This window comes from Staurois parvus, unplaced genomic scaffold (genome assembly GCF_062004578.1).
Source record: "Staurois parvus isolate SC_StPar_1 unplaced genomic scaffold, SC_StPar_1.0 ptg000884l, whole genome shotgun sequence".
NCBI classification, from domain to species: Eukaryota; Metazoa; Chordata; class Amphibia; order Anura; family Ranidae; genus Staurois; species Staurois parvus.
The window spans coordinates 1,294,591-1,319,135 of NW_028318680.1; the positions used below are offsets into that span (position 1 = coordinate 1,294,591).

The 24,545-nt window shown below is 38.4% G+C and overlaps 1 protein-coding gene across 1 annotated transcript in view; it reads left to right on the plus strand.

The window, feature by feature from the left end:
* The window catches only part of PHEX (phosphate regulating endopeptidase X-linked), a 287,172-nt gene that overhangs the window by 133,078 nt on the left and 129,549 nt on the right, over positions 1–24,545 (plus strand). Inside the window, exons 7-9 of the mRNA XM_089656062.1 lie at positions 9,957–10,073; positions 17,234–17,317; positions 19,014–19,159. Of these exons, the coding sequence (XP_089512188.1) occupies positions 9,957–10,073; positions 17,234–17,317; positions 19,014–19,159 (347 nt within the window). The remainder of the gene's footprint in view (positions 1–9,956; positions 10,074–17,233; positions 17,318–19,013; positions 19,160–24,545) is intronic.

Here is a 24,545-nt window from a genome sequence, read left to right on the forward strand (position 1 = left end):
CTTGTTACAGGCTAGTGGTTCAGAAAGTATTGAAGTCAGTAGGACAGCATAACACCCAGGCAACTAGCATCTTCAGAATTAGAAGTATGGCAACACAAACAAATGTATTTTTTTCAAAGCAGGTTTCCTTTGAAAATATGTTTTTGATTACCATATTAAGGGTTATTCGGATGTTGACTTAAATTTGCAGGCAGAAACACAGATGAGCTTCCCTTGGTGCTGTTTGTGGATGCCAGTTATTGATCCGGCTTTATATGCCATCAAAAGCACAATGCAAGGTCATTCTGTCTCCCATAAGCAAAAGTCCCATCAACCTTTTCTAGTCCGTTTAGCAGCAAATGAAGTAATTTTATTTCTGTGGGCTTTGCTGCAGCACAAAGGTAGAATGCTGTTTTATTTGTTTTTTATCTATCGTTCTTTTTTTTTCCAATTTGAATTTCTACTCTTAATTCTCAGTCTAGAGAACAACTAGGCTAAATTTTTCTTTCTTTTAAAACAACATTAAAGAAATATAACATCTGATAAACATATGTTTGCACCATGCAGATAACAGGTCAAATAATTGTTCTTCTTTATTGGCTGCAGTCAAAAACTCTGTGGTTAGGCAATCAAAGATACAGTAAAATAAAATATTTATAAGCCAAAAGTAAAGATGCACATGTTAATACTGATAATGATGTGTTCAAATCAGATCCTTTTTTTCTGTGATGGAAAGTTTACAAATTTTTTTTTTTACATAAAAAGGTTCTAGAAAGAGCATACATGTTCTGTTTTACAAAAGCATATGGAAGTCAATAAAACCAACTTCTTTATCCTCTGTACACAAAGTTAAAGCGTTTCTTCTACAGCACTATGTAATGTGAAAATATATTTCTATAACCTTCAGCAAACAACTTAAGCAAGGGCAGTAGAGGGAAATGAGAGGGGAGGAAAAAGGGTCTAAGACATTAAGAATTTTGCCAGGGTCATGGAAGTGAGATAAAACAAATCCATGGGCTCCAAATGGCTTCAAATTTAGTCTGTGAGTTATTCAAAATAGGACAACCTATCATGCATCATGATCCGGTTAAGAAAGAAGTATGGAAAATGTTTTTGAACTTACTTCTCTTCTGGGTCACAGGAGTGCATGTACTTTTTTGCTCCTGTGACTCAGAGTCAGCTTATAGTGGGCTACTGCTTGCTATCAGCTGATGTAACGGAGCCAGGCTCTGGAAGCTGCCAAATTGACAGCTGTCTCTGGCTCTCCACCTGGTGCTCCAGCCAGCGCTGCAGCAGCAGAGTGGAGAGCAGTGACTGACAGTGACTGCTCTCCATTCTGAGGAGACCAAGAACTGAGTGGTCAGTGGTCATGTGATCACTCATTTCTTGGGTTTAGAGCCGATGTAGAACAGCGGCAGGCATCACACTAATGCTGCAGCATAAAGGAGAATAACAATATTTCTTTTTGTTAATTCCCATACTTCTCCTTTAGGTTTTTTCTTGCTGTGTCCTTTTTTTGAAACCGTTTATGCCTTTGTAATAATATTTTTCTTAAAATACTGTCACTGGTGTTTCTATGCAACTATGTAGTGGTGGAGGGTTTTTATGAAACTAACAAGCACACTCCCATCTTTACATACCAATGCGCTGTGCATGATAAGTATAAGCCACTCTGAAGCCACTGACTGTGAACCACACCCTGCTCCACATCTCAGGATTTGACTTCTAAACCAGTGATATCCATCCTGCATATAGCAAGTACCTGCCAGACTCTGGAAGTGATCTCTCATACATACAGTGTGTATTCTAAATGATATTGTGTGTGGAATACAAGGATTCAGGTGTCACAGTATAAACTGACATGGTGCAAGGGATGATGGAAACCGTAGTTCCAATGCAGCCAGTCATGTGACAATGCTGTTACAGATTCAAAGCACACTCTTAGACCAGATATTTGGGGATGCTGCACTGAGTGACACAGATGTAATGGATTTTACAGCACATAACTGTAAGTCACTGGGGACATGAATTAAAAAAAGAATATATGGTCTGCATTTTCCTAATGGCCCAGAATAGATTGCTGCAAAGAAAGCAGAGGGTTTAATACTACTTTAAAGTGCCTTAGTAATTTTAATAAAGACAAGAAATACAGTGTTGGACAGGATTTGTGTTGATATAGCAGACATAAACTGGTTGCTCATCTCAGAAGTATACACTCAACGGCCATTTATTAGGTACACCTGTTCAATTACTAGGTATCACAAATTGCTAATCAGCCAATCACATGCCAGCTACTTAAAGCATTTAGGCATGTAGACGTGGTGAAGATGACTTTCTGAAGTTCAAACCAAACATCAGATTGGGTAAAGAAGGGGATTTAACCTCCCTAGCGGTCTGATTATGTCCATATTTCTGTGCTCAAAGCGGTACTTTTTTTGCATGTCAAAAATGAGTAAAGAGATATTCTAGAGAAAAAGTAATGACCTACCTAAATGCAAATGAATGTCATCAGCTGAAAGATGAATCTTCACTTGGTGGAACTCTCATCACAAATCCTGTCAATTCATAGAAAGAGTATTTCTGCATAAGCAGAAAAGTAAAACAGCCATGTATATAAGTAGGGACTGAAAAACAACTTTTGAAAGTTCTCCACTACCCCTACTGACATTCCTATTGTCTTGTGTAGTTGAGTTGGACATGCTGAAGGTGGCTGCTGCTGTCAACAGTCCAAAACTAAAGATCGGTAAAGTTGCTTAGGTTTGGTTTTCAAATAGTTCAATCTTTTTAAAATTCTTGAACTTGAGTTTTGCAGTGCACCCCACTGAAGAGGTCAAATCTTGTTATATAATTGTGGCATTCGAAGAGCTAAGAAACAAGCCATTATTTAAGAAAAACATGGGAAGCCACAAATGGTGTACCAATGCTCTTCCTAACAGCTCCAACAATGAGCACCAACCTTTTATAGAAAGTGGGCTTGGTTATAAGTTCCTTTGTTGGCTCTAGTGACTCAGCTGACCAGGGTCAAATACCACGCACTTCATTATAAGTTGTTGCTTCTTCCTCATGGTACACCTGTGAAGTTTCTGGTCGAAAGTTTATGATGTTTGTCACACATCTGTGTGTGGATTAATAGAACTATGCTATAACAGTCTGATGTTAGCAATTGATTTAAAGCAAAATTCCAGTTAGAATTTTTTTTTATCATGCAGTGGGGTTGTGCCCCCACTGTATTGATCTGCTGCTTGTTTTTTCTGGGGGTGAAAACTAAGCCCATACTCACCTGACCTGCTGATCCTATGGAAAACTGTGCTCCCCACAGTCCAGCAGTGGACTGTTCTTGTCTGTGGAGCGTGCATTAAGCATGCTGACATCAAGAACAGTCCTTTTACAAGACTGCTGGGCCATGGGCGGGCAGGACCTGAAAGGACTGGTCTTGTGCAAGGAGGTTCGGTGGGTGAGTAGAGTATATCTTTAGTGTCCTCTCCCCTAGCACAAAACAAGCATTTGATCCACGCAGTGCGGGCACAGCTCCACTGCACATGCCAAAAAAATATTTTCCCGGATTTCTTCTTTAACTGGTCTGTGGATTGCCTGTGTCAGTAGATGTGTGAAGAGCTATGTTTTTATACCTATACCTTGTGAGAACCAGAGGAATGCTTGATTCCTTGGTGATTGTTTCCTACTCTTTTTAGAAAAGCAATCAAGTTTTCAATGTGTGAGCTTCCCGATAAAATGATAGTTGTGGATAAATGGCTCAGTGGATCCCAGTGCAGATAAATATAGGCAAATCTCTTTAAAAGGCCATGTATGGATACCCTAAGAAACAAAATGTAAAAGCTGCTTGCTGAGCAGATAATACACTTCAAGGTGTGCCGCATAGAGTGTCCCCTGCTTGGTGCCATGGTTCCTCCTGCTGGCTGCTGAATCCTTTAGGAACTCAGTAGCCTGTGGGAGAAACCATGGCACCCAATTGGGGACACTCTAACCAACTCTATCCAACACACTGAATGTCTCACATAGCAGTGGTGCCTGTAGCTCTGTAAGTGAGCAAAGAATGGTCTCGGCGTTTGTTGAGGAAGTATGTATTCACCTTTTTCTGTTATAGTGTACAGCTCCCTGGATTATTTTAAGGAAGTGACAGGGTTATTTTAGGGGACCTTATTGCTTGCTATGTGTAAAAAGTTCACTTTTGCTCCAGTTTTAATAAATCAGCACATCTGTGCTTTATTGTATAAATTGTATTATCAATGCTTTCAATAAAAATTCCACAGAAATTACTACTATGGTTACTGCCAGGAGTGTAAAGTTTTGCAACAACTGCTATGGCTCTACTGATTGATGCAACTTTAATAAATGATTAAACATGTCTTTTCACCCAGCGCACCCAAAGTAATTTAATATACAATATATAGATCATTTGGGATCACATTTTTTTTTTCTTTCAAAATAAAAACACATTACAGTTTTACTTTAAGAGAACAATCTTCTGCCATTTGAAATGCAGCTAATTTGATAGATGAAGAAGATTAATAGCAGTTGAAAGTTTTTGCACTTCCAGTCATTGTAATCAACAGTAACTTTCAAACCTTATGACTGTATAAATCATGATTGCTTTTATCTGATTGCATTTGTTCATTGTAGCTTAGTAAGAGTCATTCAAAAACTCCTTTGTAGTTGACAAATGGTCTAGGATGAAGGAAAGGAAAAGATGGAGGATCTTTATATCTTAGTCAATACTGTCAAAGGATAAGGGATATATTGTGCTGCAAGTACAGTTTAAAATCCCTGGAAAGTCTTTTATCTAAATGTAGTCATTTATTTATCGTTACTTTTTTCTTACAATATGTAAAACCCACTGTCGTGTTCTATAAATTGTATCAAACTACAACTCCAAGAGAATAATAATATGACTGATAATGATGATAAAATTCTTCTTATTATAAATAATAATAATATAAATGATTAAGTGCTGGTTCACACTACTGCGGTGAGGGAAACCTCACGTGTTTCAGACAGGAATCACACACATTCTTGTTCAAATCACATGTGGTTCTTTGCAGTGCAATTATAGCCATTCATTTTGTATGGCTCAAATCACACATGCGCCCTTTCTTGGGGGGTCGTTGATTTAACATAGACACTCGCAGCGGTTCGCATGAACGGAGTGTAATTCTGATGCGGTGCATGAAAAGCATAGAATTCACGGTGAATCCCACACCGCGTCTGTATGAACTGACACTAACAGGTATTTAACCAGTTCCTGCCCAGCTTATAATAAAATGACGGCCGAGCAGGACTGTCATCGATCCGAGTGAACGTCATATGACATCCTCCCAGATTGCCACCTCATGCGTGCCCGCAGTGCCTTGGCGAGATCTGTCACTATTGTCATGGCCAATCACAGCAGGTCACATGAGAATTGTAAACAATGGATGGCTGCCTTTCATGCCATCCATTTCATACAATTGTGTTCCTAGTTGTGATTGGTTACAGTAATCACATGGTACAGACTGGGCTAATCACAACCCATCTGTGTCATGTGATTAGCCAGTCACAGCTAATCACAACAAAACAAACGGAATGAATCAATGCCATTCAGTAAAATGCTTGCTTATAGCAATGAAATTCATTGCTATAAGCAATCATAATGTGTAAAAAAAAAGAAAAATGCTGATCACTTCCCCAGAGTAGTACAATGTTACGATGGTAACATTATATTACTGTGGCCACAGTGTGTTATTAAAAAAATCATAAAAAAAGAAAAAATTGTAATTTAAATAAATAAATACATTAAAAAAAAAAATTTGTACTGTCACCAGTCAGTGTCCCTGATCACTGTCACACCAGCTATATGATGATAGTATGTAACAAAAAAAAATTGTGAATTTTTTTTTAATTTCTTAATTTTCCAAAAAATTATGACAAAAAAAAGTCAAATTCAAAAAAACTTGCCATGCCTCTTACTAAATACCTCAGACTGTCTACTTTCCAAAAAGGAGTCATTTGGGGGATATCTGTCCTGTCCTGACATTTTTGGGCCTCAAGAATTGAGATAGGGCATCAGGATTGATCGATTTTCAGACATATACCATAGTCTATGGACTCTATAACTTTCCTACAGACTAAATAATATCACAGATTTTGGTTATTTTCACCAAAGAAATGTAGCATCATACATTCTGGCCTAAATTTATGAAGAACAATTATTTATTTGAAAATTTTTATAACAGAACAGAAGAAAAACTTTTTTGGTCTTTTAACCAATAGCCGCCTGGCCAATAGCCGTTTGGCGGCCGGCAAAATGCCATAGATTTCTGGGTGGATGCCATATGGCATCCTCCCGGGCATGCGCAGTTTTCGCGCTTGCAGAGCCATGCAGCGGCGCGATCTGTCACCGGCCGTGTACCTCGGACACGGCTGATGACAGGTCTGAGTACCGGCCCCCATTGCCGGTACCATGTGACCTGCTGTGACCAATCACAGCAGGTCACATGACAGTTGTATACAATGGATGGCTTCATTCATGCCATCCATTGTATACTAGTGTCTAGCTGTGAATGGTCACAGCGATCACATGCACATGTCATGTGATTAGCTGTGGCCAAATCACAGCTAAGCACAAAAAAAAAAAAAAACCCTGAATGAATCGATGTCATTCAGGTAAATGCTTGCTTACAGCAAATTGTGTAAAAAAAAAAAAATACTGATCACTTCCCCAAAGTAGTACAATGTTACTATGGTAACACTGTACTACTTTGGACATAGTGAAATATGAAAAAAAAAATCTTAAATTTTTTTTTATAAAAAATTAGAAATAAAAAAAAAAAAAAAAATATATATATATATATATATATATATATATATATATATATTTTTTTTTTTTTCATACTGTCACCAATCAGTGTCCCTGATCACTGCCATGCCACTTATATGATGATGCTGTACTGCACTGGTGACAGTATGTAAAAAAAAAATAGTGAAAATAATTTTTTAAATTTTTTCATTTTCCGAAAAATTATGACAAAAAAAAATACAACTTCAAAAAACTCGCCATGCCTCTTATGAAGTACGTTGGACTGTCTACTTTGCCACTTCTGACATTCTTGGACCTCAAGAAATTAGATTGGCTGTCAGTACTTCAGGATTAATCAATATTCAGATCTATACCATAGTTTGTGAACTCTATAACTTTCCTTCAAACTAAAAAATACATCCTAATTTGGGTTATTTTCACCAAACACATGTAGTAGAATACATCTTGGCCTAAATTTATGAAGAACAATTATTTATTTGCAAACTTTTATAACAGAAACAAAGAAAAACGTGTTTTTTTTTTCAAAATTTTCGGTATTTTTTTGTTAATTTAGCAAAAAATAAAAACTGCGATGGTGATTAAATACCACCAAAATAAAGCTCTAGTGTGAAGAAAATGATAACATTTTAGTTTGGGTACAATGTTGTATGACCGCGCAATTGTCAAATTGGCCTGGGCAGGAAGGGGGTAAAAGAGCCTGGTATGGAAGTGGTTAATTTATTTAGCAAAAATAAAAAACCCAGTGGCTCGCAATTGTCATTCAAAGTGTGGGAGCGCTGAAAGCTGAAAATTGGCTTGGGCAGGATGGAGGTAAAGTTGCCCAGTATTGAAGTGGTTAAAGTGTATAAGTGTTAAACCTAACAGCGAAGTTCTTTTGTTTGATTCCATTTGGTATGTTGAATACACAATTAAAAGTGTTTTTATATGTTTGCTCAGTAAGTGCACAAATATACCTGTGTTTATCATTTAAAGGAAATCTATGGTCACAGTATACACTTTCATTTTATATCATCAGCATTGTAATATCAATACAAACATGTAGACATGTACAATTAATTTCAGACTGAATCTAAATTCGGACAAATTTTTGGTTATTCAAAGATTCGGATAATAACAATAGTAACGAATTGTGTTGAAATTTGTTTAATTTCGTTTTGTTTATTCGTTCTCTAACAAAGCCCTGTTTCTGTTTCAAATATCATGTGAGCAATTTCCTATTATGAGCACTCCATATCCATAAATCTATCAGTGAATCTCTAATTTTCTCCTATGTACATTTAACACTAAGGGCTAGTTTACACTGGCTTCAAAATGTGGCTTCGAATATGCTTTTTTAAAGTGCTCTGAATGCCAATCAAAGCCCCTGTCAATAAATAAAATGGTAAGCTTACAGTCTTGTGTACATGTTGCCTTTGCTTTGCTTCAAAAATAATATCCCATGTTGCTTTCTTGGTGCTTCAAACCGTTTTTGAGCTTTTTGAGAGGTTCTTATTCAGCTTTAGCATCACTTTGTTTTGGAGGTAATGCAGCTCTGAGATATCTCAGGATGCTCTGGGAAACCAAAAGGGAACATTTCCATCCAGATGTAAAGCTAATAGAGCCACTGATGGACTTTTATTTCAAAATATGTGTACTACTGAGGAAAATAATATATTGGAAATCAATGCAATATTTATATAAGTTATATAAAAGACTATTCTGTCTGTGTATTCTGTCTCCCTGTTCACTGAGTAACAGATTATGCTTTCAGCAGTAATGTAACATATTTCTAGGTCATACACTTTTCAGACATCCCACTCCACATCATAGGCATGTTGACACTTACTCTCCCTACCCTCGCTTTGTGGCTGTAACAGCCTCCATTCTTCTGGGAAGACTTTCCATGATATTTTAGAGTGTTTCTGATATTGTATGACAACAGCTGGCTCTCAGTAAGACGTCATCAGCAGTCACTTCCGGTTCATGTGTGTTTATTCTGGGAGTGCCTGGTGCTGATGTCACTTCTGGTGTGCAGGATGAAGCAGCAGGAAGGTAAGCGGGGTCCGGAGGTCCGGACCAGAGCAGAGCAGACGGCACACATGGTGGACAACATGGGAATGTTATAGCTGAAGGTGAGTGGTGACTGGAGAGATAGGACTAAGTGGCAGAGGATCAGCAGAACTGGGGGACTGGAGCAGGAGAAACTAACAATGCCACACATGCTGCGCAGCGTAGGAGCAATATAGCGGGAGATAAGCAAGGACCAGAAAGAAAGGAGGAACAATAAACCAGAGAATCAGCAGAGCTGAGGGTTACTACTGAGTGGGGGATCAGCAGAGCTGGAGGTTACTACTGAGTGGGGATCAGCAGAGCTGGGGGTTGCTACTGAGTGGAAGATCAGCAGAGCTGGAGGTTACTACTGAGTGAGGATTAGCAGAGCTGGGGGTTGCTACTGAGTGGAAGATCAGCAGAGTTAGAGGTTACTACTGAGTGGGACATCAGCAGTGCTGGGAGTACTACTGAGCAAGGGATCTGCTGAACAAGGGTGCTAATAAGCTAGGGATCTGCTGAATGAGGGTACCAATGAGCTGAGATCTGCTGAACAGGGGTACTAATGAGATGGGAATCTTCTGATTGGGTGTACTACTGAGCTGGGTTCTAATGGGCCTCATTAAAACAAGTAAAAAATCAACACACAAACAGGGAATTTGCCAAGCTTCATTAAAGCTTCAAAAAAGCATTATCGAAGCATCATTGAAGCATCATGGAATCATCACTGAAGCATCAGCAAAGCATCGCTGGAGCATCACAAACAAATCATAAAAGCATGTTGAAGTGGTAGGCGATTTTAATGTGTGTTGAAGTCGAAGCAAGTGTAAATGAACCCTAAGAATGTATGTTTTGGAAAACTGGGTGCTCAAAATTCCACAAAACTGCATTGCAGCAAATTTTGTGGGATTTTTCCTGCTGTGGTCGTATTTGAAAATGGTTCTGCTGCATCACAAGCAGGGGTTCTCAGTTCACCGGATTCATGACAGCAAAGTCTGGATGGAGAATTGTACTGAGCCAATAAATATTGAAAAGTATTGAGCCAATAAATGTCTGCTATATGAATTTTAAACATCTATTTCGTCTAAAGAACATCTTTAATATATGTCACATTTACATAATTTTCCTTCTACAGTACAGAGAATCCTTATTCAGTTTCATGGTTGATGTATCTGTTTTTCTTGGTGCCAACAAAACAAGGGCAGAAAATGATATGAAGGCTTTGATTGACCTGGAAACAAAACTTGCTCAGGTAAGTCATCACAAAACAGATTTTATAAAATATTCCTGCTAAATAAAAAATACAGTAAAGAATTCCTAAAGTGTGTGCAATGTTTTAGAAAGAGAAGAGAATGGTTGTCCCTATGACAACCTGTCCTGGTAAACATTGTCATAGGTAGAGATAGTATTGAGAAATCCAAATTGTCACCACAGAACAGGAGGTGAGGGAAGATCTTCCTATGAGACATCTGTTCCAGTGACAACTGTACAAGAAAGGATTCCCCTTTCAGAAAGTGAAGGCAGATCTTGGCTGTCCATTTTACCACTTTAAAACCAGAAAAGCATCGCCAGATTGATTAATATGTACAGTACTTTCATACTAAGATTGTGTCTGCTGCTGCAGCTGTGACCGGTTGTGTGAATCCATCAAGGAACATAAAGAAGATGACTTGTGCACACCTGTGGGACACTATTTCTCACAACTGGACCACACTATGGAAGACCTCAATATCTTAGCTCTTAAATGAAATTTCAAAACTATCCAGGAAAGGAAAACTTTTGAACTAAGAATGATATTTCTATTTGATACAAAAGATAATGGCGTTAATTTGGACATTGGATTTCCTCATTCATTATCCAACAGTTTTACGACCCCCTCGGTGACTGTTGTTCCACCCCCCTCCCCCCCCCAGTCTTTGCTTTTGCTTTGTCTTATCTCTAGTCTAATCATAGCTTTATAACCATTGCTGTGTACATCTTTTTGTGTGTGGTTTTTTCTGTTTTTTTTGTTTGTTCTCCCCCACCCCCACCCACAGAGATTGTTTCTTTTAACATTCTGCAAAAACTTTGTGAAGTGGTACTGCTTGGACCTTAAAGAAGGGGACATACCCCAAAAGCTTGTCCTCAAAATTGTATGTTAGTACAAATTAAAAAGTATCACGGACATTACTCAATTGTTTCTGTCGCAAGTGCACTAATACAGCCACAATCACCTTGAGTAATGCTTTCTAACCACTACTTTAGAAGTTTTTAAAAGGGAACTGCAGGATTTGGTAACTAGTTTCCAAAACCTTTTCTAAAGTAGTAGCTCCCAAACCCTGTATAACAACCAAAAATCTTGTGAACAGCCAAACAGAACAACAGAAAAACAACAGTTCAATACAGAAGCAGCTCACATACTGTATACACATATCCATATCAATGTGCCCAAACATAAAAGTGAATAATAATGATGCCGCGCATCTTAAAAATCAATAAACATTATACATGCAATCATAAAAACAATAAATATAATAGGAATTAAAGTTTGTGAGTCCTCTCAGTTATGTATAAAACATAATTAATATTGTGACATCCTCCTCTTAAACATACAGTTGTGTTCCAAATAATAGCAGTGTGTTGAAAAAAGTGAATAAAGCTCAAAATCCTTCTAATAGCTTTTATTTCCATACACACAAATGCATTGGGAACACTACACATTCTATTCCGAATCAAAACATGAAGAAAAATAGATCAAATTTGTGTTGTTCATCTAACAAAACTGAAGAAAAGTGAATATTAGACTGTTCAAAAAAATAGCAGTGTTTGTATTCTTCTTTACAAACTCAAACATTCACTATAAAAAACTGAAAAATGTTTGAAGATTTTGCTTTCCTTTGAATCATTTAATTAATATTTAGCTGTATAAGCACTGTTTCTGAGAACTGCTGTACATCTGTGTTGCATGGAGTCAGCCAACTTCTGGCACCTGTGAACAGGTATTCCAGCCCAGGATGATTGGACTACATTCCCCAGTTCTTCTCTATTTCTTGGTTTTACCTCAGAAACTGTATTTTTGATGTCACCCCACAAGTTTTCTATTGGATTAAGATCCGGGGATTGGGCTGGCCACTCCATAACGTCAATCTTGTTGGTCTGGAACCAAGATGTTGCACGTTTACTGGTGTGTTTGGGGTTGTTGTCTTGTTGGAATACCTATTTCAAGGGCATTTCCTCTTCAGCATAAGGCAGCATGACCTCTTCAAGTATTCTGATGTATTCAAACTGATCCATGATCCCTGGTATGCGATAAATAGGCCCAACACCGTAGTATGAGAAACATCCCCATATCATGATGCTTGCGCAACCATGATTCACTGTCTTCACAGTGTACTGTGGCTTGAAATCAGTGTTTAAGGGTCGTCTGACAAACTGTCTCCGGCCACTAGACCCAAAAAGAACAATCTTACTTTCATCAGTCCACAAAATGTTGCGCCATTTCTTTTTAGACCATTCAATGTGCTCTTTGGCAAATTGTAACCTCTTCAGCACACGTCTTTTTTTCAACAGTGGGACTTTGCGGGGGCTTCTTGCAGATAGCTTGGCTTCACATAGGCGTCTTCTAATTGTAACAGTACTCACAGGTAACTTTACACCTTCTTTGATCTTCCTGGAGCTGATTGTTGGCTGAGTCCTTGCCATTTTGGCTATTCTTCTATCCATTCAAATGGTAGTTTTTCACTTTCTTCCACGTCTTTCAGGTTTTGGTTGCCATTTTAAAGCATTTGCGATCATTTTAGCTGAGCAGCCTATCATTTTCTGCACTTCTTTATATGTTTTCCCCTCTCCAATCAACTTTTTAATCAAGGTACGCTGTTCTTCTGAACAATGTCTGGAACAACCCATTTTCCTCAGACATTATATACAACATTATATACAACATTTGCTGCCTTCCTTCCTTAAATAAGGGTAATAATTGCCACCTGTTTTTCAAAGAATGAATGACCTCACTAATAGAACTCCACACTGCTATTATTTTGAACATGCCCCTTTCAATTAGTGATTCAATTACACAGAATCAGCAGCATGCATGTCATGACTGTTGGGTCTGTTGGATTTCTATTACTCTACTACACCTGCTAGTAAATTATTTGCCATGTAGAAATATCATTTCTACCAAAAACAGTGATTGATCAGGTTAGTGATGTCTGACTGCTATTATTTTAAACACAACTGTATATCCGTGTTCTTATGAAAACATGCACATCTTCATATTCCAATATCTATGCTCCTTCACCAAACACCACAATTGTGCCCTTGCCTGGACAATTTCTTCAGGGAAGTGAGGCACTCGGCGGTGACCGACCCAGGAGAGCTATGGATGCAGGAATAGTAGAAGGAGTGTGGAGAAGGTGATCTGTTTATTTAGAAAGAAGATTCCTTTAAATGATTCATTGTCATCCTAGGCCATTAAAGGGACATAAGCGCATTATGACCAAGCATTATATGTGAGGTCAAATTGTTCATGTGAGGGCACAATTGTGGTGTTTGTTGAAGGAACGCAGATATTGAAATATGAAGATGTGCATGTTTTCATAAGAACATGGATATATGTTTAAGAAGAGGATGTCACAATATTAATTATGTTTTATACATAACTGAGATGACTCACGAACTTTAATTACTATTATATTTGTTGTTTTTATGATTGCATGTGTAATGTTTATTGATTTTGAAAAAGTGCGGCATCAATATTATTCACTTTTACCTGTGAGTGGCTAGCTGCATTTCCTTTTGTGTGTTGTGAAAGTGTAGTCCCGTCATGAACCACCCCCATGACTGCCCCTGTGACCGCCCCCACCGCCACCCAGGCTGCTCAGTCTCAAATTCCCAGGCCTATTTTTTGTCCCAGTGCATGCCTGCAGGTTAGTGAGTGACCCAGTGTTAATCACATATTTGTGGCAGTATCTGGGATCTGACACTGCTGTTATCATACCATCGTGCAAAAGGTGAAATATGTTTTTTTGTTGGATTGACCCTTTAAGCAATCTCACTCATTCTCCAGTGTCATAAAAACAACTCCAGGCAAATGATTAAACACACAGCTGAAATGTCTACATACAAGAAAAATTATAGCTGCCACATATGTGTAATTCTATGATGACTGTCTTGTGTTCTAGACACCCCTGCAAGACAGCACAGTCAGGCCCTATACTTCTTGATAGCTCTCTGCAGACTGCAATGCAATAAAAAAAGACACAATTTTCTAAGGCCTTTCTCAGCCTGTAAATGAACAAGGAAGGAGGAGAGACAAACTGAGCGACCATTTCTCATCGGTAGTTTTCCTGTCATCAAAACACAGTGAAGCAGATCCTGATGAATTAATGATGGCCCATTTTTCCCTAGTCTCAGTCTTTCTGTATAGGGGATTATGGTAGGCTCATATCCGTACAGATTCATATCCTTTTGTCAGAGGTGCATAACAGCACATTTAATTATTTTTAAAGAATCCATAATTGGATTAAATGGTGGTTTTAATAACTGCCTGGAGTTAAGATTAAATGTTGGTTCAGGCATTCCTATTTATAAACTGGTTTTAAAAGTTATTAAGAAACATTTGGGGAGGTGCTGATTCTGTATGAAAAGCTATTCTGCTAAAGACATAAAAAAATACATTACTTAGAGGTCACTCAGGAAAAATGAACTGTACCTCCTCCCTCATAAGAATATAATAATGCATTTTATGCCCATAAGTGCCTTCTTATGTTCCTCTTATGAGTCCAGATACCAATTAGTTTGATTTTCATGCTCCAGAAGGCAGGTTTAAAGCCTAGATTCATTTGCAATTTTTTTAAATGTGAAAAAGTATACATGTAACAGTCCATTTTGGGTTCAGCGTAATCATAGTATGATTTTTTAATGAATATTCTAGCTCTCATAGCTACACGTGTTTTTATAATTAATGGGGTAAAAGCATTGGCGCTCATTAAATGCAAGATATAGTAAATATATGTAATATTGACTGGATTTAATTGTAGTTTATATTTTATTTTAGGGATTAAAAAATTTGGAAATATCAGTAATCATAGTTATATAAATTAAGAAAGTAAATAGGGGGGTCAGCAGCATATTTTGTGTTTCTCTGAATTTCATTTTCCTTTTTAGTGCCAGGTTCACACTGCATTCCTGTGCAAATTACATGCGATTTCTGTGCGGTGCAATTTGAGCCATACATTTTGCCAGGTCCTTGCACTCCAATGCACTAGCATCACATTCTGTTTAAGAAAACATGCCCTGCCTTCTGATTGGGCAATTAAGGAAAAGCAGCATACTATAGAGGTCACCCTCAGCTTGTTTTACATTTCCTCTGATCAGCACATGTTCTCGGCAGCAGGACGTGATTGGCTCTTAGTGCCGCTCCTCCCTCTCCCAGTTTTTCATGCAGGCAGTTATTATAGGCTTATTTTAATACAGATTCAGATATTTGTGCCAGTTTTATGTGCTAGTTTTACATGTAAGAAAAGCTATTTGCTTTTGTGAGGCACTTAAAAGAGAAGTAGGGCCAAAGCTCTTTTGGCCCTACTTATCCTGGGGATCACAGGAGTGCACTTCATTCTGCACTCCTATGACCTGTTTTCAGCCACCAGCAGGCTACAGCCCTCTCTCGGCTGACCTCACAGAGCTGTTCCAGACTCTCAAGAGATTCCTACTTTAACCTCCCTAGCGGTCTGATTATGTCCATATTTCTGTTCTGAAAGCGGTACATTTTTTTGCATGGAAATATGTATTTTTTTTATTGTAGGTCTGTAATTTTTAGGAATAACTCACTGAAATATGTCCCAACAAGAGTCTAGTAAACATTCCGGGTAGGATAAAACTTGAAACACAAAATCATAAATTATAATTTAATAAATAATCATAAAAATAATAATATAATAATAATAAATTTAATTCAATAATATAATCAAACCAAAAACACTGAAATTTGAAATATAGTGCCAAGTTTGCACATCGCTGAGCAAAGTCTCAAAATCGTTTTCAGTGTCTGATGACGAATTTCCCCACAAATCATTATCACTCAATTCTGCAAGTAGTTCTCATTTACTATCGCTGTTCTCTAGCTGGTCTAAAACCGCTTTTGACCTAAAGGGACGCTTTTTGGACGCCATGAACTTTTCTAAATTTCCAGGCAGAAAGAACAGTCAAAATGCAGGCAGGGCACAGGACAAAGCACTCGGGACAAAATGTATGTGAAATGGTTTGAAACAGTAATGTTTTACTATATCAAATTCATTTATTAGAAAATAACATTTTCTAAAAATTTTTAAATTTGCCGCCGTTCTGGCCCCCGTACGTCCCGTACGTCGGGACCAGAACACGGAAGCCGGATGCTGGAATCGGCTGGAGGAGATGGCCGGAGGACAAGGTAAGCGCTGCAGGGAATCCCTGAGCAACGCCGCATGGTGAGCCCGAGTGTAGCTCGGGGTTACCGCTTTTGGTACTGAAACTTTACCCCGAGCTACACTTGGGAATACCGCTAGGGAAGTTAATGTCGCAATCCACCCAGATGCCAGGACCGACAGCTGACACAGGCTCTCAGCTAGCCACTGAGAGCCTGGTGCTGCAGATTGGTAGTCACCAGCTCTCTGCAGACTGAAGACTGATCAGCAGTCTTTGATTGCTCAGTTCTCAGTCTTAGAAGTGGCAAGGGACAGATGCAGCATCAGACCGTGGTGAGTATGCTTTTTGTTTTTTTTAACAATCCTGAACTTCTCTTTTAAGCTCAATCTGACTCTAAAATTCACTTTAGAGCTACCAAAGCCATTATTGTGTAAGTGCATTCCTGATTAGATACAAATTGATTTATAGTTTAGGAAGGACCCTTTATTTCATAGCATTGGTAAATTTAAAGGCAATTGTACAAAAAATTCTGCAAAAGATTGAACAGAGTGTAACATCTGTAGTGCCTACAACTATATGCAGCAGTCAGTCTCCATGTCCTTGCTGCCATGGTCATATGATAGGCTCTTCTAATCTGGTGGTTTTAAAACACCTGTTTACCTTCCACACTTTCCTAGTTGCCCATTACTATGATGGGCTGCCCCACTGACCAATAGGGTCATGATAAGCAAGCTGTTACAGGTACGTGCAGGTACCTGCACCTCATACCTGTTAACAGCTTTTTGACAGCCATGTAGTTTTAAGCTGATGTCAGGTTTTTGCCAAACCTGGTCAGTAGTCAAATCTAGTGACCAAATCCATAATGCTAGATCGTTGTTAGCAACCAGTAAATTTAAGAGGAGCTGGGCAATGACTGCCCTAGATAGGGCTATGCAAATTCAGTAACTAAGGGCTGTATTCACAATACTTTATAAAGGATATTAATATTTTATAATATGGTTGTTTCCATTCAACATGTTTTTCCTTTTACAGATAACTGTACCTCATGAAAACAGGACAAGCGAATCTATGTACAATAAGATGAACATCTCAGAAATGAGTGCCATGATCCCACAGGTCTGTTTCTGTATGCCATTTTTATTGTACTCTTTTAATTATTGTTTATTCTGTTTGTTCCTTTAACACATTTATTTATATAACATTGTTTGATATGGTGAATTCAAAATATTGGGGATCATTTGGGAAATCTGTGACAATATAAAAGCAAAAAAAGAATAGGACAGGTGCATGTATACATTAAGGGCCCTTTCACACCGGCGGACTCTGCCAAATGGATCCGCCTGCTCAGCAGGGTATCTGTCTGCTGATCCCCTCTGAACAAGTGGATAGCAGGTCCGTGTCCACTTCCCTTGTGTATAGCAGACACGGACACAGCCTGCTGTTCTAAAAGGCGTGACTGAATGTAAACGGACTGCCTATCCATTTACATCCAACTGCCATCTGATCCGCTAGACGGATGAGGAACGGATCCCCACACATCTGTATTTTAGATTGGATGAAGGCAGGTGTAAATGGACACATTTCCTTTTTCATCCGCCTCCCCATAAGAAACAATGGGTGGTCCGATTGGAGTCCGCCTGAAAAATGCACCGGCGGACCCAATCCATCCACCCATGTGAAAGGGCCCTTAAGGTAAATGGTAAATCCTTAATAATGTACTACACTGGAAATATTATAACTATTAATTAACCCTGACATTGACACAAACTGATTGACATAGACTGTGACAGATAGTCAAACTCTGACAATAATGGACAGAGATGGTGACAGATACAGATTGATAGGCATTTATAGACACAGGTCTAACTACTTGTAAACAGTCTAAAGCTGAGCATACACATTGCAATATGATTTTATAATCTCTGTGCTATCTCCTGTGGATTTACTAATGACTATACCTGTCCATACATGGATCAAAATTCAGCCAGTTTAGCGGAAACTGGCCGAATTTGAATCCATAGTGGTCATTGTCATTGAACAAAAGTTGATCTACCAATCGACTTCTGTTCAACTGCCCTGTTGGATTAAAGTCCCTTGATCAGTGCTGCAGGCAATAGGCTCAGTAAATACCATTAGATATCATGCGGTTAGGGATAATTCAATAAAGCCATCCAGCCTAAGAGAAATGATGGTGTGCAGAGCTGGACAACCCACAACAGTCAATCATATATCAGACTACTATAATATGATCGGGTATGGGATGATTTGAGATTGATTGCCATGGAATACTGGACTGTACATATCACCCTTGTGATTTATTATTTATCCTAGTCTGTTTTTGTTGAAACTGCCCATTACAATGACTGTCCAATAGTAAGCCATTGAAAGACCAAGGGACCTAGGGTGACTTTAGGAACCAGGCTTTAGGGAGCTTTACATTATTTCTGACCATGTATGCAGGTACCTTTAGATGCCTACTATGTATGGGAGTCTGCTTTAAGGACATTCAAATAAACACAGTGGGTTTGATTTACTAAAACTGGAGAGTGGAAGATCTGGTGCAGCTCTGCATGGTAACCAATCAGCTTCTAACTTCATCTTGTTTAAATAAGCTTTGACAAAAAAAAACCTGAAAGCTGATTGGTTTCTTTGGACAGCTGCACCAGATTTTGAACTTTACAATTTTAGTAAATCAAACTATGTATCACTTGAGTGGTAGTGGGTTTCACTATTGCATGGAAAAAGCATAGTTTGAAAAAAAGACCTCTAAATGAAACATGAGTTAATTGCTTGACCTTTTCTGTTTTTACAGTTTGATTGGGTTAGCTACTTGAAGAAAGTCATTGACTTCAAGGTGCATCCACATCTTAAAGATATTGATTCATCAGAAAATGTGATTGTTCGAGTACCAGAATATTTTAAAGAATTGTTTAAGATACTAGAATCTGAAGACAAGAGGTATGTCTTTCTTGTTTAGTAAAATATATCAGGAATTCATTTGTTAAAGTACACCTAGCAGTTAGAGACATAGTGATTTAATTGTCCTTTTTCAGTACATTACAGTTCTTCAGTACCCTAGTCTACCTCCAGAAGTTGCTAGGAGCACCTTGATCAGTGGGCTGTGGTAGATTTGTCTCCTGCTTATTAGTGATTGCATAGTTCTGGCATCAATGTCATTCACTAGTGTGTGACCAGTGGCCATTAACGTAAGGAGATATTGTTTCAACTAACAATCACTGTAAGGGCCCCATTCTCACTGTGACCACTAATCTATAGGGTTTACATTCCCACTAACCACCAACCTATCAACTGACCACCATTATGAAGGAGCTCTGCACTGTATGTAGGCATGAATGTTTCAACTAACACTGGAAAAGACAATACAGTTTTCATTGTCTACCTTTATTTATTTTTTGCCATTAGTATTTATTAGATTTCATGATTATTACTGAAAACATTCTAGGTATATATATTCCAAATATGCTGCATATCTTTTTTTGTTCTTATATCTACAACTTACTGACTTTGTGATCTATAAATATAATAATTTTTAGGGGTTCCCTGAGACCTAAAACTAGTTTCAGGGCTTTCCCCTTGGTGTAAGAGGTGAGAAAGGCTGGATTTCATTTTTAAAATGCAAGCTCTGCAGCTACCCTTAAATGTCCTCCAGTGTATCCTTGGACCCTCCTAAACCCTTGGTCTAAAATATATTAATTCTAGCACTTCCTGATATATTTGATAGTAGGTTTGCCTGTCTTTCCACCCATAGTTTCATTAGAATGGCCAGTCAGTAGTTCCCAGGTCATTCTTGAAGACAATTGAAGGTCATGTCCCCACACACATCTAATGTGTAAGGTAAAGTCTACAGGCTTGGAAAAATCCATATATAAATGGATAGAAAACTGGCTAAAAGATTGTATTCAGAGAGTAGTGGTTAATGATTCATACTCTGAATAGTCGAGGGTTGTTAGTGGTGTACTCCAAGGTTCAGTGTTGGAACCCTTACTTGTTAATATATTTATAAACAATATAGGGCCTGGGATTAAAAATACCATTTCAGTCTTTGCAGTCTTCAAGCTGTGCAGTGGAATAACGTCCTTACAGGATGTCTCCAATTTACAAGCCAATTTCAATATACTGTTTAATTAGGCAACTATGTGGCAAATGAGGTTTAATGTTGATAAATGTAATGTTATGCACTTGGGGGCTAAGAATATGCATGCATCATACATACTAGGGGGGGTACAACTGGGAGAATCAATGGTGGAGAAGGATCTGGGAGTTCTGGTAGATCGCAAGCTTAATATTGGCATGCAATGCCAAGCTGCGGTTTTTAAAGCGAGCAAAATCCTCTCTTGTATTAAAAGAGGTATAGACTCCAGAGAGAGAGATATCATATTACCCCTGTACAAATCATTAGTAATTCCTCATCTGGAATATGCAGTTCAGTTTTGGGCATCAATTAACAAAAAGAACATTGGGGAACTGGAGAAAGTACAGAGAAAGGCATCCAAACTGATAAGAGGCATGGAGGAGCTCAGCTATGAGGAAAGGTTAGAGGAACTGAATTTATTTTTTCTTGAGAAGAGGAGATTAAGGGGGATATGATCAATATGTATAAATACCTCAGTGATTCATATAGTGAACTCGGTGTAGAGTTATTCACCCTGAGGTCATCACAGAGGACAAGGGGGCACTCTTTATATCTGGAGGAAAAGAAATTTAATCTCCAAACATGTAAAAAGTTTCTTCACAGTGAGAGCTGTGAAAATGTGGAATAGACTCCCTCAAGAGTTGGTTCTGGCCAGCTCAGTGTGTTGCTTTAAAAAAGGCCTGGATTCTTTCTTGGATACACAGAATATAACTGGATACTAAGATTTATAGGTAAAGTTGATCCAGGGAATATCTGATTGCCTCTCGGGAGATCAGGAAGGAAACTTTTCCCCTGCAGGAGCAAATTGGACCATGCTTTGCTGGGTTCGTTTTGCCTTCCTCTGGATCAACTGTGTGTATAGGATTATATATATATTTTTTTTTTTTTAATGGTTGAACTGGATGGACTTGTCTTTTTTCAGCCAGACTAACTATGTAACTATGTAGCAATCTTGACAAACTGTCAGATGTATTTTAATGTTGATATGCAATTCAAAAATCTTAAAGATCAAATTTGGGAATTACTGAAAAACTATCCTGGAAGTGGGTCCCCCGTGTGCTGCAAGGGTTAAATGCGCATTACATTTAGGGGGTAAGGAATATGGTGAAATACTTTCCTTTTACCTCTCACATATGTGCACCTGGTCCCCTGAAGCCTCTTCTATATAGCGCTCCAGACCTCAGTGACAAAATTATGTCATCAACTACAATGCAGGGCCTGTAAAGGAGGAGGGCTCCAGAGCTTGCCAGGAGTGAGGTAAGTACTCTACCTCATCCTCTAGAGTTAGCAAGCATAAAACCCTTGAGGTGTAGGGAGTGGGCACTGTAAAGGTATTTGTTTACTGTAATTCCTGGAGTCAGGCTATAATACAGTATAAGTTCTTGTCTGCTTTAACCAATTCCAACCTGAGGTACTTTTATACAGAGAGGCCGCATATATGCACCCCTATGTAAACATTTTCCTGTGTTGAGAGCGTGTGTCCTGTGTGCTCCCAGCACAGTAACCGGCATGTACTGGAAAGCTCCCAATGCATACTTGCGATCCGGAGCTTTCCGATCATGTGACTGCTGTGACTGCCAATCACAGTGGTCACATGAACGGAATGCCCACCTCCGCCTCCCAGCATTTAGAACCTCTTAAAGGCCCAGAAGGCAGCAGGAAGGGGTTAAACTGCCCATTCATAGATTGAAATTCAGCCAGTCAATATACTAATCAACCAACCTCCCTGTTGGATTTTCCCTGCTTGATCAGTTCTGTAGGCTATAGCTGACATTGCTGATCAGTGTATACTGATGATGAGGAAGTTTTCCCACTATCAGAATACAAAGGCTCAGTGGGATGGATTCCTCAAATACAGTAACCTCAAATGTGTGGCTAGGGAATTTAATTCTTTTTTTCTTTTTCATTCAACCAGCTTTTGGAACAAAAAAGAAAACATGACTACCGTATCAGTTGCTTTACACATTTTGAAAATCAGCCCTGTATTTCTCATACAGTTTGGTCATGGGAATGTTTTATTATTGCTGGCCTTGCTGACTACTTTTAGATGATGTTAATTACCTGGCTGTTCTGTTCATCCTCAGGCTTCAATGTTTAGTGTCTGCTCTACAGTATATGCATGCATAATGTAAAACTATAAACAAAGACATTTTTCAAACAGGTTGATAAGATGATTGAAATCAAGCTGAGCACATTCACATATACAATATTTAAAAACATTGTGAAGTCTACAGTAATAATGAAAGCCTATTACTGTAGGCTTGGAGTAAATTACGTGTTTGTGGGCTGCTTTTGTGTTTTTCTTAATTACTGTTTGCTACTTTTTATGGGAGAGCTTGTTATTTTTATTAATAGATCTCATTACACACAAATAGGATGTCTAAGTGATAAAAAACTCCTTTTTGCAGTAAGCACAACCGGGCTCCGTTGAACAATTTATGATTGGTAGCTTGTGACAGCTCTAAGAGGTGTGGGATATAGGACACTTAGCAGTAGCTGGAGATTAATGGAAATTCACAATCTCGTCAGATGTCAATTCAATGTGTTTCACAGCAATACAAGACATTTCATTTAGGATTAGAGGAATTCCTGTGAAGTGCTGAATCCTTTCCTTTAGCAGTATATGTTGCTCCAGCCGTCCAGGGGATAAAACACAATAAAAAATAGCAGTATCTGTTGGGACTTGCTTTTCACCTTTCCTTACTGTTTGCCCTTGCTGCATCCATAAACATATTTTCACATTTACGCACAGTGTTCGCTGAGTCATTTCTGTAATAAGTGTTTTCTATATATGGCGGTGGGTCATTTTATGGTCAATATTTTGTATAATCAGTATTTATCAGCTATAGAGAATGCTACAAAACCTTCTGTGGAAAGCACGTTGAAATTACTGACATTTATCTAGCTGTTATCTAGTTGTTGCGAGTGATTTTATTATTAATGGAGAGTGAAAAGAAATATGTGACTTTACTATTTAAAGTGTATATAATGGCAAAAAAAAAATATATAATCTCTGCAGTACATCTCTGCTATACATGTACATTTGCCCATGTTTTATTCCTTTAGGCCCATTCTGCAGGCTGAGATGTGTGGGGGTGCCATTCAGAACAAATGGCAGTCCCACGCATCTCACAAGAGCAGCACAATTTGGTTGGGGGTGGTTGCAGGTGTGATTCCTGCACCGACAACCAGCCTGCAGGCTAGTGTGAACCCAGGGTTAAAGCCTTGCAAGTACAGAAAAATACCAATTGATCTGCCACAATTGCACTCAACTCATTTCCTATTGTGGGCTGACAACACACAGCATTTTTGTGGACTGAGTGGTGTCAGCCCTGCCCAAATACCCAATCACTCCAAATGTCTTATTATCCACAGTATAGGGTCTAAATGACTTGTAGTCTGAGATAAAAACATGGAGGGCTAAATAGTCTCTTTGAGATAAGACAGGCAGAGAACACAGGACAGAGGCAGCTTTGGATTTCTGACAAGAGGAAGACTTTTTTTTAACATATATAACTTTCAATGATATATTTAACAGAATAGAAGAGGGCAATAAGACATTAGGAGATGTCTATTTAAAAGGCAAATTATTACACTAAGGAGGCTATTAATAGATATAAAAAAATACAATGTGCCTGATCATTGGCTCCATCTAATGGTCATAATGCAGTATTTTCCTGACTGTGGTTTTTCAGCAAAATACCGCATTATGGCCACTAACTAGAAATGACGGTAATAAGAAATACACATATTAGACAAAATATGGGGATTATTCATGATGGCTTTTTAAAAGATGAGACATTTCCACAACAAATTTGTTATAAATAGACCCCTTAATACACATCAAAAGGTTCCTGTTTGACAGTGTAAATAACCCCCACATCCAGTTATTATGGAATACAAAAGCCTTATACATTTAAAACAAAAACATTTACCTTCCTTAACTGAGCAAAATTCTCTTTCATGTCTCTTTTACATGATTTCCCTTCCAGACATAGCAGCTCACAGTAGGACACCTTTTAGCAACAGAGGTAGTGCTGTCAATGTAGAAAGCTGTGGGCAGGGCTGGAAGCAGCCAGGTGCTCATTGACAAGCTACAGGCTTTTGAATCAGAAGTGACAATGCTAATAGCCATGCTGTGTGCAACATCTTCACATCAAACTGTAGTGAAAGTAGTCTCAGCCTGCATGA